Below are 16,825 nucleotides of genomic sequence, written 5' to 3'. Positions count from 1 at the left end.
GGTGAGAAACTCAAATCCTGAGAGTTGCTTACAAAATAATTTATTTCTTTATAAAAACTGACCTAATAGTCAGTGCATATTTACATTTTAAATTACCCAATTTATCGAGAAACAATTCAATGCAAACTACAAAATAGCTTATAAAGACAGACTTATACAGGACACCAAAAATAATAAACAGACTTACTAAAATAAGTAGGAAACAGTTTAAAAGTCCCTGTATTTTAAGCAGGAATCCACATAAGTCTTAAGACTTAAGGATTTATACAAAGTAGAAAACACTACAAATAACCCCAAGCTTGCAGGATGCTGCTGTAGAGAGTTGGCTACTTACAGCATTTCTAGATTAGTCTAGGTTAGTATGGTCCAGCTGTGTCTCCTCTGCTTTGAACTGTTCCTCTTCATGTGTACTGGCGAAAGGAACATCATGTGGACCATCAGCAGTGTCTATGTTTAATCCATCTGACTCTTCTTGATCCTCACCAGTACTGTTCTCTTCAACTGTCACATCTGAGAGAAAAATCAAATCATTATTACTCATTACCAGATCATTACCGATCCAATCTTGATAAATACAGATCCCTCCCAAAGCTATCAAATCGATAATCACCTAATTATGATAAGTAAGTCTAAATATAAACCACTTTTCCACACATGCATAAAAGCACACTTAAAATGCCAAGGGTCCTGGAGGTGTAGCTCAGTTGTAGAATCAATTCAGATCAGCAAGCATGAGGTCCTGGATTCAATCCTGGCACTCTCATATACAAAAGTGTCCTAAAATGATATTACATTCAAACTCTCCATTCTTACTCAAATGTAACTTCTCATTCAAAATGAAACTATAAAGAGACTTTTAAAAAATTAGACATAGGCCAGGCAAGATGACTCTGTGGGTAAAGGTCAGCCTGACTGACCCAATGGTGAAAGGAGAGAACAGACTCCCAAATTATCCCGACTTGTATGTTCAAAATGTCAAAGACAAATGCAGTTGAATTTTACATCAAAGTGATGTAAAGAAAATTTAAGCCAGGGATCATGACATATGCCTGTTAATCCCAGCACTTAAAGCCCTGTCTGGAAAAAAAAGAAACCTTAAAATACTTATTTGTATTTAGGAAAATTTATAAACAGAAAATGAGCCTTAAATCCCTATTGTTAAGAAACTTTGAGATGGCAAGAAGCCACTGTCACCCATCCATCATTACATAGTCATATGATTTTTTTTTATTGGATATTTTATTTATTTATATTCCTTTTTCTTTTCTTTTTTTTTTTTTTTTTTTTTTTTTTTTGAGACAGGGTTTCTCTATATAGCCCTGGCTGTCCTGGAACTCACTCTGTAGACCAGGCTGGCCTCAAACTCGGAAATCTGCCTGCCTCTGCCTCTGTGCTGGGATTAAAGGCATGTACAACCACGCCCAGCTTATTTACATTTCAAATGTTATCCCTTTCCCGGTGGGTGTCCCTTCCACAAACCCCCTCTTATTCCCCTCCCCCTGCTTCTATGAGAGTGCTTACCCACCCACCCACTCCTACCTCACCATTCTGGCATTCCCCTACAGTGAGACAGAGCCTTCACAGGACTAAGGGCCTCTTCTCCCACTGATACCAGATAAAGCCATCCTCTGCTACATATGCAGCTGGAGCCATGCAAACCCCTTCAGCTCCTGTGTAGGTATATGCACATGAGCTCCTTGAGGTCAGAACGATCTATAGACCAGGCTGGCCTCAAACTCACAGAGTTCTACCTACCTCTACCTCCCAAGTATAAAGGCATGCACCACCACTGCCCGGTTGGATAAGACATAACATGGAGCCGGGCGTGGTGGCGCACGCCTTTAATCCCAGCACTCGGGAGGCAGAGGCAGGCGGATCTCTGAGTTCGAGGCCAGCCTGGTCTACAGAGTGAGTTCCAGGACAGCCAGGGCTATACAGAGAAACCCTGTCTCGAAAAACCAAAAAAAAAAAAAAAGACATAACATGGTACTTACTTACTATAGTTCTTTTTTTAGGTATTTTGTTGTTGTTGTTGTTCTGTTGTTTTTCAAGACAAGGTTTCTCCATGTAACAGCCCTGTCTGTCCTGGAACTCACTTTGTAGACCAAGTTGGCCTCAAATTCACAAAAGCTTCACCTGCCCCTGCCTCCCTGGGATTAAAGGCTTCCCACACCACCGCCCAGCTGGATGAGACATTTTACAACATAGTATTTAATTACTATAGTTCTTTTTTTAGGTTTTTATTTATCTATATGCACACATGTGCAGGTGCCCAAGGAGGCCAGAAAAGGCACAGGATCTCCTAAAACCACAATTATAAGCTATTGTGAACCACACAATGTAGGTGGAAAGAACAAAACTCAGGTCCTCTGTAGGATCAGCAAGTACTTTTATTCAGGCAAAACATCTGTGTATAATAAATAAATAAATAAATAAATAAATAAATAAATAAAACCTAGGAAAAAATTAAATACAGTTTTGGGGCTGGAGAAATGACTGGGGTTAGTTCAGTTCCCAGCACACACTGGGCAGCTTACAACAGCCTATAACTCTGGGCACCTAAACTCACACATACAATTAAATATATATTAGACACACAATTAAAAAAATAAAACATAGTATCTCTGTTCTGAACACAGTTTGTTTAAAAAACAAGCAAGCAAAAAAACTCAGCAAATTTGTGCTGGGATAATCCAGAGTAGAACAAAGGCATTAACATGTATAAGGACTTGGGTCCAACTTTAGATACCAAAAATAATGAAATAAAGACAGGAAGTTTAAGGCAATTTTTAAAGAGGTAAAGAAATGCTACAGATAAGGAAACTATAAAAAGTACAACTCACAAAAATGGGACAGTGTAATAAAAAGCATTTTAGTAGCTGAGTGCACAGCACACCTGTAACCCCATCACCTTAGGAGGCTGAGGCAGAAGATCATTAAGTGGGTAAGTGAAAAGCTAACTGTGTAACTTAGGAAGACCTAAACTCAAAAATTGAAGGAAGGGCTGAGGATATAGCCCAGTGAAAGAGTGCTTACTCAGCTTGTCCAAGCCCGTTTCAATCTCCAATCTCTGACATCCCTAAAAAAGCATTTTAGTACCACATTTATATCACAGAAATTGACTGCTAATCCTTAGTGAGTACAGAGATATTATATTTACTATTATCACAAGCTGATGCAGTAGTGCAAGCCTATAATCTGAGCTCTCAGGAGCTGAGAAAAGGCAAGTTCAAGGCCTGTCTAGGTTATAGAATTAGGTTAAGGCTAGCCTGGGCAACCTATTGAGACCCTGTGTAGGTCATATAGTGCCTGCCTAGTATGTGCCAAGTGCTGGGTTCAGTCCCCAGAACTAAAATGTATTGATTCCACAACAATAATAATTTTCCTAAGTATGATCCTAAAAATACATGTAAAGTACTTTAAGATAAGAAGTCAAAGAAGGGCTGGTGAGATGGCTCAGTGGGTAAGAGCACCCGACTGCTCTTCCAAAGGTCCAGAGTTCAAATCCCAGCAACCACATGGTGGCTAACAACCATCCGTAACGAGATCTGGCACCCTCTTCTGGAGTGTCTGAAGACAGCTACAGTGTACTTACATATAACAAATAAATAAATCTTAAAAAAAAAAAAAAGAAGTCAAAGAAAACATTGTTAATATATTGGCACTGTCCAGAAAACCATCTTAAACATTCTCTAAGGATTCCAAACAGCAAGCATACATACACTGACACTCTCTCTAAAATACATACATAAACTTGACATCACTTTTCTATTCCTAGAGGTATTATTTCTTTTTTTTTTTTTTTTTTAAGAACCACGCTCCTCCTTCCATTTGCATGACAACCAGCCTACTTATCCTGAAGTTGTCATTTTAAGTAAAGTGGCACAATGCATTATTTTTTTTTAAGATTTATTTATTTATTATATGTAAGTACACTGTAGCTGTCTTCAGACACACCAGAAGAGGGAGTCAGATCTCATTACAGATGGTTGTGAGCCACCATGTGGTTGCTGGGATTTGAACTCTGGACCTTTAGAAGAGCAGTCGGGTGCTCTTACCCACTGAGCCATCTCACCAGCCCCCGAGGTATTATTTCAAGAGATAGTAAAGAAGTTAAAATTTCTAACATGCCCTTGATATTATATAGTAGCTCATAAAAAACAGCATAAAATTTACCATTTTCTAGGGACTGGCTATTACTCAGTAGCTTTGCCTGCCTTCTTTCCAAGGCCAGCTGTTTATTTCTCTCAATTCTCTGTTGCTGCTCTTCTGTTAGGCTTCTAGTTGGTTCAGAAGCAAACTTCCTGCTGTCAGATGAACTTGACAAAAAGGGATCAAATCCAGTAGCAGATACATCTGGGTTATTAGCGTCTTCAACTTCATCTGTGGGAGAAAATAAAGTTAACACAACTGCAGCATTAGATGAGTTAGAGAAAGAACTTATACAACACGCAGCTGACAAAGTTTTGTTTTAAGATGTATTTATTATTATACATAAGTACACTGTAGCTGTCTTCAGACACACCACAGAAGAGGGAGTCAGATCTCGTTATGGATGGTTGTGAGCCACCATGTGGTTGCTGGCATTTGAACTCAGGACCTCCGAAAGAGCAGTCAGTGCTCTTACCCACTGAGCCATCTATCTCACCAGCCTTCAACTGACTTAAGTTTTAAAATGGCAAGTGGCCTGATCTGAAGAAAGCATTTGTGAAGTAGAAGAATACACTGGCTGATTCAGGTAAAAGAAATATTTACAAATTACTCTTATAGTAAGCTGCATGCTACATCTAGTGGACATGGAAAAGGGGTCTGGGAAGATAGCTCAGTTGGTATAGCAAACACAAAGCCCCGGGTTTGATCTTCAGTACTGTATAAACGGTATGGTGAAAAACTCCTGTAATCCCAGAATCTGGAAGAGAGAGGCTGGGGATCATCATCAGTGGTGAGCTAAAGGTCAGCTTAAGTAAGACCCTGTCTCAAAAACCAAAATACATAACAAAGTCAAATTTGGTAGTACAAATCTGTAATTTCAGTACACCAGACAGGGGTGGAGGCAGGGGGATGAGAAGTTCAAGGTTCTACCTCCTAGCAAGTTTAAAGCTACCCTGGATTACTTGAGATCCTGACTTTCTGGTTTTGTTTTGTTTTTCTCTATATAATCCTGGCTATCTTGGAATGTGATGTGTAAATTAGGCTGGCTTTGAACTCTGAGATCTGTCTGCCTCTGCCTCTGCCTCTGCCTCTGCCTCCAGAGTGCTGGCCACCACCACCACCCCACCTGGCTTGAGATGCTGTCATTTTTTTTGTTTTTAAAGGTTTAATTACTTATTCTATATAAGTACACTGTAGCTATCTTCAGACACTCCAGAAGAGGGCGTCAGATCTCATTACTGATGGTTGTGAGCCACCATGTGGTTGCTCGAATTTGAACTCAGGACCTTTGGAAGAGCAGTCAGTGCCCTTATCGGCTAAGCCATCTCTCCAGCCCCGATGCTGTCATTTTTTTAAAAAAAGGGTCAGGCATGGTGGCATGAGTCTTTAATCCCAGCACCTGGGAGGTCCACAGGACAAACAGAAATAGAGAGAAATCCAACTTGAATAGCCCCCACCCCACCCTCCAAAAAAGGGAAGAAAAGAGGGAACAGCAGGAGAAAGTAATGAATGAGAGGGATGTAATTTTAACAGAGTAATCAGGAAGATTTAAATCAGTTGATATTTAAGCACAGTTTGAAGAGGAAAAGAAAATTAACTATTTTGATCCAGGGGAAATTACAGGTTTTACTCTTAATGAAATAAGAAGCCACTGCAATGTTAAGGCAGAGGAATGACTTGACTGACAATAGATCTATTAGAAGTATAAAAATCTTAGTGAGGTGACAGTGGTGCTACCCACCCAGTACTGCAGAGGCAAAGGCAGGCAGATCTCTGAGTTGAGGTTAAGAGCGGTCTACAGAGTAGAGCCAACACTACATAAAAAAGCTATTCTTTTTTTTTTTTTTCTTTTTTTTTGGGGGGGGTGGGGGGGTAATCTAATCTAATGCCTGATTCATTTGGAGAAAAACAACCAAGTGAAGAAAGGATAGAGAAAAGCCCAGTGAGATAGTTAAGTAAATAAAGGTGCATTTGTTCCCACACATAGAAAGTAGATAAATTTTAAGTATATAATCATAGAAAAAGAATAAAGGATATTTACCAGTAAGCATTAACAAAATTTCCAGCATTTAAGAATGAGCTAGGCCGGGCGTGGTGGCGCATGCCTTTAATCCCAGCACTCGGGAGGCAGAGGCAGGCGGATTTCTGAGTTCGAGGCCAGCCTGGTCTACAAAGTGAGTTCCAGGACAGCCAAGGCTACACAGAGAAACCCTGCCTCGAAAAACCAAAAAAAAAAAAAAAAAAAAAAAAAAAGAATGAGCTATAAGGATTGGAGAGATGACTCAGTGGTTAAGAGCACTGGCTGCTCTTCCAGAAGTCCTGAGTTCAATCCCCAGCAACTACATGGTGGCTCACAACCATCTGTTGTGATCAGATACCCTCTTCTGATGTGTCTGAAGACAGCAACAGTGTATACACATACATAAGTAAATAAATTGTTAAAGAAAAAAAAAAGAGCCAGGCAGTGGTGGCGCACGCCTTTGATCCTAGGACTTGGAAGGCATAGGCAGGCAGATTTCTGAGTTTGAGGCCAGCCTGGTCTACAGAGTAAGTTCCAGGACAGCCAAGGCTACACAGAGAAACCCTGTCTTGGGGGAAAAAAAAAAAAAAAAAAAAGAGCTTTAAAAAATGAGGGACAGTGAAACTGGAATTACAGGTGAGCTGCCCCATGGGTACTGGATATCAAACCCATGTCCTCTGGATGAACAGCCAGTGAGTCAATCTCTAACCACACCTAACCAGCCATCTAACCCCACACCTCCCAACCTGTTTTTTTAAAGGGCTAAAAGTTTGGTGTGGTAGTTCACACCTAAATTATAGCACTTAGGAGGCTGAGGAAGAATTACCACAAATTCGAGGCCAGTCTAAGCTATATAACAAGTTCAAGGCCAGTCCTAGAATGAAAGACTATCTCAAGAAAAAGAAACAAGCCGGGCAGTGGTGGCTCTCACCTTTCACTTGGGAGGCAGAGGCAGGCGGATTTCTGAGCTCCAGGCCAGCCTGGTCTACAGAGTGAGTTCCAGGACAGTCAGGGCTATACAGAGAAACCCTGTCTCAAAAACAAACAAACAAACAAAAAAAAAAAAAAAAAAGAAAAGAAAGAAATGAACAAAGGGCTAAGAGAGAATACCTCAATAGAGTGCTTGCCATATGCAAGATGATAATCCGAAACTAAGGACGGCAAGGAGGAATGAAATATTCACTAAGCACAGTTCATTTGATTCTAATTTCGATTTGGATGTGTACATCCTTGTGTATAAAACCAAAACTTGAAAAGTTAAATCTAGTCCTATTTTCAAATCATTCTATTGAGTATCAGCCCAAAACTTTCTTACTTTTTTTCTTTTTGATTTATTTATTTATTCTATGTAAGTAGACTGTAGCTGTCTTCAGACGCACCAGAAGAGGGAATCAGATCTTGTTACAGATGGTTGTGAGCCACCATGTGGTTGCTGAGATTTGAACTCAGGACCTTTGGAAGAGCAGTCGGTACTCTTATCCACTGAGCCATCTCTCCAGCCCAGCCTAAAACGTTCTCTAAGTTACATTTATTTGTCATGTGTGGGTGGGTGTTTATGCATGTGCACATGGATTCACAGTACACCTATGGAGGTTAGAGGACAATTCACAGGAGTTGGTTCTCTATTTCCACCAGTGGACCGCAGGGATCAAACTCTGGATGTCAGGATTGGTGTGTATGGATGTTGTAGCTGCATGTTTGTCTGAAGGCAAGGTCAACATCAAGTGTCTTCCTGTATTATTTCCCCCTTATTTTTTGAGGCAAGGTCTCATACTGAACCTAGAGCTCAATCCTGTAGATTGGATGCCCAGCAAGTCCTAGGTCCTTCCTGTCTCTACTGGGATTATGTCATTACTACTCCTGGTGTTTACATGGATGCTAGTGATTGAAACTCAAGTCCTTATGCTTACAAAGCAAGCACTTTACCAACTGACTCATCTCCCTAACCCAAAACACAATTTGTTTGGGGTTTATTTGCTCAACATACATAGTTGGAATCCCAGCACTCAGGTTTCAGACAGGATTCTGCCTCAAACAAGGAAGCAAAATATGAAAGAAAATAAAGATCTCTGAGTAAGGCCTTCCCTAAGTACTTTCCATGTCAACATGATTCTTCTGAATGGCTCTGAAAACCACCTTTGGCTGACCTGTACTGCTGAATAAAAACGCGTGGGATGCATTCTCTCGGAAGCTTCTTCCCAGCTAATGTAACTTGTGTCCACTGCACCTCACTCACATATCTAATTACAACACCTGTCAAACTACTGATAATGTTATCTGTCTAACTCACTCTGTACACTATAAACTTAGAGGCTTATTTTCATTCATCTTTTATCCTTGAGCCTTCAGCACAATAGTGGACAGTTCAAAAACGTGCTGCTAAATAAATCAACTAACCCAGGAATATAGGCTCTGGCATTTCATACCATAGTAATTATTTTGGCATGTGTGGAATTGTGCACCATTAATAAATACCAACTTTTAAAATAATTCAAAATCCCAGACTATTTAAACCAGTGATTCTCAACCTATGGATCAAAAGGGAGTGTCCAACAATTCTTTCACAGAGGTTGCCTAAAATCATCAGAAAATACAGATATTTACATTATGATTCACAACAGTAGCAAAGATACAGTTATGAACTAGTAACAAAAATAACTGTATGGTTGGGACCCACTACAACATCATGATGAGGAGCTGTGTCAAAGGATTGCAACATTGGCAAGGTTGAGAATCACTGATTTAAACAATAAGAAGATTCTGTGCTATTATTATATATGATTCAGCAATTATTATTATGACTCACCATATATATTATTAGATAAAAATAAGAATAAGGGACTGGCCAGGAAGTGATGGCACACTCCTTAATTCCAAAACTTGGTAGGCAGAGGTGGGCAGATTTCTGAGTTGGAGGCCAGCCTGGTCTACAGAGTGAGTTCCAGGACAGCCAGGACTACACAGAGAAACCCTGTCTCAAAAAACCAAAACAACAAAAAGACTAAGGGACTGGAAAGACAGCTCAGTGGTTAAGAGCACTTGCTGCTCTTGCAGAGGACCACAGTTTGTTTCCCAGCATCCATGTTAGGCAGCTCACAATTTCTTATAAACCCAGCTCCAGTGTTTGGGTAACTGCACTCACACATGCACATATCAACATACAGATGCACAAATAAGTAAACATCCATGTTTAAAAAGTTTTTAAAATCTTATGTATGGAGCCATCGCACAGAAAATCTGACAACTATACAGACTCTGTCGGCAGGAACCATCTGTTTTGATGTATGTGACTGTCTACGGTTGCACTGTACAACTAACAATGCAATCAATACCAGGTACAGTCACACAGGTCTCCCTAAAGTCTAGCCATGGATCTGGTTTTAGGATTTTCGTTTTTGTTTTTTTTTCTTTTTTTTTTTCTTTTTTTTTTTTGGTTTTTCAAGACAGGGTTTCTCTGTATAGCCCTGGCTGTCCTGGAACTCAGTTTGTAGACCAGGCTGGCCTCGAACTCAGAAATCTGCCTGCCTCTGCCTCCCAAGTGCTGGGATTAAAGGTGTGTGCCACCACTGCCCAGCTAAAATTTCCCTTTTTTATAGATACTTTCTTTTTTTTTTTTTTTTTTTTTTTTTTTTTTTTTGGTTTTTCGAGACAGGGTTTCTCTGTGTAGCCTTGGCTGTCCTGGACCTCACTTTGTAGACCAGGCTGGCCTCGAACTCAGAAATCCACCTGCCTCTGCCTCCCAAGTGCTGGGACTAAAGGCGTGCGCCACCACGCCCGGCTTTTATAGATACTTTCTATAACTTGTCTAATGATACTGCAATCATGGTTTTTTTTAATTGTCTGCATGAGATAGTCTCAGTATATAGCCCTGGCTGTCCTTGGAGCTCCTTATACAGTTGGTCTCAAATTCAGAACTCTCTGCCTGCCTCTGCTTCCTGAGTGCTGGGAATTTTTTGTTTGTTTGCTTTTGATTTATTTAATGTATATGAATACACTGTCGCTGTCTTCAGACACACCAGAAGAGGACATCAGATCAGGGCCTCTAAAAGAGCGGTCAGTGTTCTAACAGCTGAGCCATCTCACCAGCCCTGGAGTGCTGGGATTAAAAGCATGTGTACCACTATGCCAGGCTACCATCATATTTTTAGGAAGTGAATTTCAAGAGTGGGGGAGTCAAGAGAAGTAACATGGACTTGAGCAAAGTACCGTGATATTCACAGGAAAAGCCTCATAGTAAAGCACATTCCTTTTTATTTTTTCAACTCTTCCCCCGACCCCCTTCCCTTCTCCCGCTCGCTCCGGCCCCACTCGCTCCAGCAGCACATTCTTTTAGAAAGAGGGAGTGAGACAGGCTCTAAGTAACCTTGGCTGTCCTGGAACTCAGTATGTACCAGGTTGGCCTTCAACTCATAAGATCCATCTACTGCTCTCTCTTAAGTGCTGAGTTTAAAGGCATGTGTCACCATACTGAAACACATTCTTCTATATGCTAACTCCAATGCTAAAATAGAAACTAGTATCAAATATAAATATCACTGGGCTGAGATGTCTCAGTAATAAACAAAAGTACTTGCTGCCACACCTGATGACATGAGACTGATCCCTGAGACTGACAAGGTGAAAGGTTATAGTAGGTTGTCCTATGCTGTCTATACCCACATTAACAAATATGAGCACACTATACACACAAACACACACTCACAAAACACAACTACATTCTAGGACTTACCAAACTCTGGACTTAACTATTTATTAACTACACTGTAATTACATAAATATTAGGTTAAGATCTCAGTTGTATACATAATACTGCCTACTCAAGCTAGACCCATTTCTAAAAGCTATGTTGTAATAAGGTGAATAAACTTGTAATTACCATTATTGTTAACAAAATCTTCATGTACAATAGGCAGATCAAGTCGAATTCGTTTTAAACAGGTCTAAAAAGAAAAAGATATTTTTTTTTTCCATTGGGAAGGGAACAATCATTTATTCACACATGAAAGAGCTGTACTTCAAATAATGACTATTAATGTTCCTGTCTTAATGAGACAGATTTCAAAAGGAAGATTCCTAAACAGCAATTCAGCCTCAACTAAACCCATCCTTGCACTGCTCAGCACTGTGAATGACAGTCACGATAATCACACTTACCTGAACCTCCTTTTTATTTCCTAGGTTTTCAACTCTGTCAATAAAGTCTTCAAATTGCAGTTTGGGGAATAGCCTATGTGCCCAGTGCTCCATGTGTCTGATTAGCGTTTTCAAGTCTTCAGCCTGACACATAAAAATAAAAATGCTGAACAGAAGACTCAATCTCACAGCTGACCACGTCAGCAGATTTTAGCATTTAAAGGCAATGCCAAAGTCACTGCTGTCATATATATAAGGTAAGAAACTTTCAGAAAGAAACAGAAAAAGGCTTGGAAGGTCATAATCTCAGAAAGCATTGAGGGAAAAGAGTGCAGATACAGATTGATTTAGACTCAGATTTTTAGAAATGAGAGGGGGAAATAACACTACAGTGCTGGGAAGACAGTTGTGATGGTTAACTGGCTGGGGACTAAGCCTGGGAACCGGAGTACCATCCCTAGCCACACATTAAAAACAAAACAAAACAAACAAACAAAAACCCCACAGGCTGTGCTGGCTAGTTTTAGGTCAACTCAACACAGGCTAGAGTCACTGGAGAGGAGAAAACCTGAATTGAGAAAATGCCTCAGTATAGGCAGCCCTGATTGATGTACGAGGGCCAATCTATTGCGGGTGGAGTCATTTCTAGGCAGATGGTCCTGAGTATTGTTAAAAAAAAAAAAAAAAAAAAACCAAAAACGCTGAGCAAGCCATGGAGAGCAAACCAGGAAGCAGCACTCCTCCATGGCCTCGGCATCAGCTCCTGCCTCTGGGTTCCTGTCCTGACTTCCTTCAGTGATAAGTAAAATAAATGCTTTCCTCCCCAGCTTGCTTTTGATCATGGAGCTTCATTACAACCATAGAAACCTAACTAAGACAGGGGCAGGCCTTGTAATTTTAGTGCTAAAGAAGCAAAGAAAGGCTGATCCTGAGGCCCACTGGAGAGTGCCTGAGGAAGCACGCCTGAGGTTGACCTCTGGCAACCACACACACATGCACACCCACACATAAACACACACACATTGAGGGAAAATAGCAGTACAAAAATAAAATAAAGCTTTGAAAGAATCCTATGTGCATCTTTTCGGAAGTGTACAGTAAAACCACCAATAAACTTTAATAAAAGATGTCAAAGTATCTTTCAGGAATCACGAAATACTCTGACAGTGACAGTTTCCTAAATACAAGACAAAATAAAACTTTGAGAATTCAGAAATATACTCCAAAACCCCAAGAATAAAACAGATACTGGTGCTAGCAGTTAACACTCTCAAACCATAACATCCCTCTACATGAAAAACTCAAGATTACTAAAAATAGCTGGGCGTGGTGGTGCACGCCTTTGATCCCAGCACTTGGGAGGCAGAGGCAGGCGGATTTCTGAGTTCGAGGCCAGCCTGGTCTACAAAGTGAGTTCCAGGAAAGCCAGGGCTACACAGAGAAACCCTGTCTTGAAAAACCAAAAACCAAAAAAAAAAAAAAAAAGAGGCAGAGGCAGAGGCAGGCAGATTGCTGGGAGTTCGAGGCCTTCCTGGTCTACAAAAAAAAAAAAAAAAAAAAAAAAAAAAAATATATATATATATATATATGAGGAAGAACACATATTGCTCTTCCAGAGGCCTGAACTCAGTTTCCAGCACCTACATCAGACATCGAAAAAATGCTAATTCTAACTCCAAAAAATCAAACACTTTCTTCATTGGGCCTTTGAAAGCACCTGAACCCATACACATATACCCACAAATACATAGAATTAATTTTTCGTTTTTTTTTTTTTTGGTTTTTCAAGACAGGGTTTCTCTGTAGCTCTGGCTGTCCTGGAACTCCCTCTATAGACCAGGCTGGCCTCGAACTCAGAAATCCGCCTGCCTCTGCCTCCCAAGTACTAGGATTAATAGAATTTTAAGTTCAAAATTAAAAAAAACAAGAATAGAACTAGAGATTATGCCATATCTTAGAGACACATATAATCAATAGAAGCAGTGTTAATTCTCATGAACCTTAAAAATGACTCTTTAAGGTGGTGGTGGTGCACCAGACTTTAATTCCAGCACTTAGGAGGCAGAGGCAGGTGGATCACTGAGTTTAAAGAGTCCAGCTTTATCTATAAAGTGAGTTCTAGAATAGCCAGAGCTGCACGGAGAAACCCTGTTTTGAGAAACTAAAATAAATAAATAAATAAATAAATAAATAAATAAGAAGACTCCTTAAGAAAAAGCAAAGTAAATGTTATTTCAATAGACTTTTAGGGTATAAATTTGGGCTGAGAGACTCAGACGTAATTTTCCTAAAGTCATGTTAATTAAATATAGTGGCAAAAAAATGAAGCTATACAAGATGATCTCTTAATTCTTCCAAGTACCCTTTCTATTTCAATGGAGCTATTTCTCTAGAGGTGATGATTAACAGCAGTATATATTCAGTGTGTATGTATACATATACACATACATACACACACACACACACATATATATATCTATATCTATAATGTGTATATATACATTTTTTTTCATTCTGTGATATACTCAGATTCTTTTGTTATGTTTGAGACAGGGTTTCTCTGTCCTGGAACTCACTCTGTAGACCAGGCTGGCCTCGAACTCAGAAATCTGCCTGCCTCTGCCTCCCAAGTGCTGGGATTAAAGGTGTGAGATTCTAAAGAACATAATCAACCCAGTTTCACTGGGCTTTTTTTTTTTTTTATCTCACTTTCCTGTTTTTAATTTACTTTTTTACTTATTCACTTTACATCCCACTCACTTGTCCCCCTTCCTGTTCATCCCCTTCCACAATCCTTCCTCTACCCCTCCTCTCCTCCTTCTCCTCTGAGGCCCCATAGGTATCCCCGCATCCTAGCACATCAAGTCTCTGCAAAGCTAGGAGCTTCCTCTTCCACTGAGGCCAGAAAAAGCAGTCCAGCTAGAAGAACATATTCTATGTACAGGCAACAGCTTTTGGGATAGCCCCTGTTACAGCTGTTTGGGACCCACATGAAAACCAAGCTGCATATCCGTTACATATGTAAAACGTGTAAAAACAAAAAAGAAAAGCTCTAAAATAAGACAGGTATGATGATACAAGCCTTTAATCCTACCACTTGGGAAGCAGACAAAGGCGGATCTCTGTGAGTTCAGGGCTAGAATACTGGTCACTGTCCTACTGCTGTGAAGAGAAATCATGACCAAGGTAAAGGTAACTCTTACCAAAGAAATCATTTAAGAAGCCTCAGAGCCCCACCCCAGGGAAACACTTCTAACAAGGCCACACCTCCCCAACCCTTCTAATCCCTTCTAATATTGCTACTCCCTGAGGACTAAGCAATTAAATATGGCACTTTTATTAAGACACAGCTAGCCAGAGTTGCATAGTGCTACTTTGTCTCAAAATTGTTTTGAATAAATAAAAGTCTAAAATAAACCAGGATGGGATGTACTCCAGTAGTATTGTTTAGCATGGGTTCTTGCACTTGCCCTGGATTCAATCGATGCCCACTGCTAAAAAATAAAGATCAGGGCTGGTGAGATGGCTCAGTGGGTAAGAGCACCCGACTGCTCTTCCGAAGGTCCAGAGTTCAAATCCCAGCAACCACATGGTGGCTCACAACCATCCGTAAGGAGATCTGGTGCCCTCTTCTGGAGTGTTTGAAGACAGCTACAGTGTACTTAGATATAATAAATAAATAAATCTTTAAAAAAAATAAATAAATAAAGATCAATCAGACATTTCTTACCTCATGACCCTTCCCCTTGAATTTCGTCTTATCAAACACATGCCTTAAGGCTGGAAGCCCTCTCTCTGAAGTCAATCTGTGAAGAGAAACATTTTGAATTTCTAGCCATATTAAAACCAAGACCATGAAAAAAAATATTTCCTCCTGAATTAGAAAAGACAAGGGGCTGGAGAGATGGCACAGCGGTTAAGAGCACTGACTGCTCTTCCAGGGGTCCTGAGTTCAATTCCCAGCAACCACACAGTGGCTCACAATCAGTGGCACAATCACCTGTAATGGGATCTGATGCCCTCTTCTGGTGTGTCTGAAGAGATGAATGGTGTACTCGTATACATAAAATAAATAAATAAATCTTATGTGGCTGGAAAGATGGCTCAGCAGTTAAGAGCAAAGGTCCTGAGTTCAAGTCCCAGCAAACACACGGTGGCTCACAACCACCTGTAATGGGATCTGATGCTCTCTTTTGGTGTGTCTCGAAACAGTGTACTCACATACATAAAATAAATAAATACAATCATTAAAAAGAAGAAAAGAAAATGTTTAAAGGAGAAAAAAATCTTTACAGAACTCTATCTGATCTCTAAATCACCCACCAAAGACTGTGATAGTAAAAGAAAAACACTGTGTAGAAATCTATAAATGTATCAAAGTAAATGCCCATACCTCGTAGCATCTAGCTTAGGTAGATTCCTCTTAACTGTTCTCTTTGGCGGAACAGGTACTCCACTCCCTGATCCTAGTAAACAGACCAAAATTTAGTACTTAAAAATTGTCCTGTGGAGCCAAGTTGATTTCTGAATTCAAGGCCAGCCTGGTCTACAGAGTCAATTCCAGGACAGCTAGGGTTATACAGAGAAACCCTGTCTCAAAAAACCAAAAAAAGAAAAAATTGACCTCTGATCTCCATATGCACACACTGTAGCACCTGTGTACCCACATATATTCAGATAAACACAAATACATATAGTTATTTTTGTTTGTTTGTTTTTAAGACAGGGTTTCTTTGTGTAGCCCTGGCTGTCCTGTAACTTGCTCTATAGACCAGGCTAGCCTCAAGTTCATTGAGATCCTCCTGCCTCTGCCTCCCAAGTGCTGGGATTGAAGAAAGGAATGTGCCACCACCACCCAGTCAGTTTTTTTTTTTTTTAAATATTTATTTATTTATTATATATAAGTACACTGTAGCTGTCTTCAGACATTCTAGAAGAGGGAATCAGATCTCGTTACGGATGGTTGTGAGCCACCATGTGGTTGCTGGGATTTGAACTCCGGACCTTCAGAAGAGCAGTCGGGTGCTCTTACCCACTGAGCTATCTCACCAGCCCCCGTTTTTGTTTTTTTTTAATCATTTGCAAAATGTATCATTTCTAGGCTAATCTGACACAGAACTATGTGGGACATTTCAGCAGGTACAGCAGGATTGCCAGAGCAAGGCTAGCCTGGGATACACTGTGAGCTCTTATCTTTTCTTTTCTTTTTCTTTTTCTTTTTTTTTTTTGGTTTTACGAGACAGGGTTTCTCTGTGTAGCCCTGGCTGTCCTGGAACTCACTTTCTAGACCAGGCTGGCCTCAAACTCAGAAATCCGCCTGCCTCTGCCTCCTGAGTGCTGGGATTAAAGGTATGCGCCACCACGCTCTTTGTCTTAAAAACTAACATACAGGGCAGGCGAGGTGGCTTAATGGTTAAGAGCTCTTCCAGAGGCCCTTAGTTCAACTCCCAGCACCCACATGGTGGCTCACAACCATCAATAATGGGATGTGAAGTCCTCTCCTGGTGTGTCTAAAGACAG

General features: G+C 40.3%; 1 protein-coding gene and 1 non-coding gene across 9 annotated transcripts in view; both read right to left on the bottom strand.

The window, feature by feature from the left end:
* Window positions 1-16,825, bottom strand: part of Tipin (TIMELESS interacting protein) — a 51,038-nt gene that overhangs the window by 12,370 nt on the left and 21,843 nt on the right. For 5 of the 8 annotated variants that reach the window (XR_015048972.1, XM_021171474.3, XM_021171475.3 and 2 more), the window contains exons 3-8: window positions 15,699-15,771; window positions 15,036-15,111; window positions 11,327-11,449; window positions 11,049-11,112; window positions 4,177-4,383; window positions 335-510 (exon numbers count right to left, since the gene is read on the bottom strand). Coding sequence is in view for 7 of the 8 variants with exons in the window: in XM_021171474.3 (XP_021027133.1) it covers window positions 347-510; window positions 4,177-4,383; window positions 11,049-11,112; window positions 11,327-11,449; window positions 15,036-15,111; window positions 15,699-15,771 (707 nt within the window). In the remaining variant the exon portion in view is untranslated. Of the gene's footprint in view, window positions 1-24; window positions 511-4,176; window positions 4,384-11,048; window positions 11,113-11,326; window positions 11,450-15,035; window positions 15,112-15,698; window positions 15,772-16,825 lie in introns of those variants that run through there. The other 3 variants (XM_085844704.1, XM_021171472.2, XM_021171473.2) reach the window with 1 other exon arrangement.
* On the bottom strand, window positions 9,383-9,517 carry LOC115032070 (small Cajal body-specific RNA 14). The gene has a single exon (XR_003837709.1).

This window comes from Mus caroli, unplaced genomic scaffold (assembly GCF_978045245.1).
Source record: "Mus caroli unplaced genomic scaffold, Mus_caroli_1 scaffold_11, whole genome shotgun sequence".
NCBI lineage: Eukaryota > Metazoa > Chordata > Mammalia > Rodentia > Muridae > Mus > Mus caroli.
Note: the sequence above shows the minus strand (reverse complement) of the source record. Positions and strands in the feature narration are given on the sequence as shown.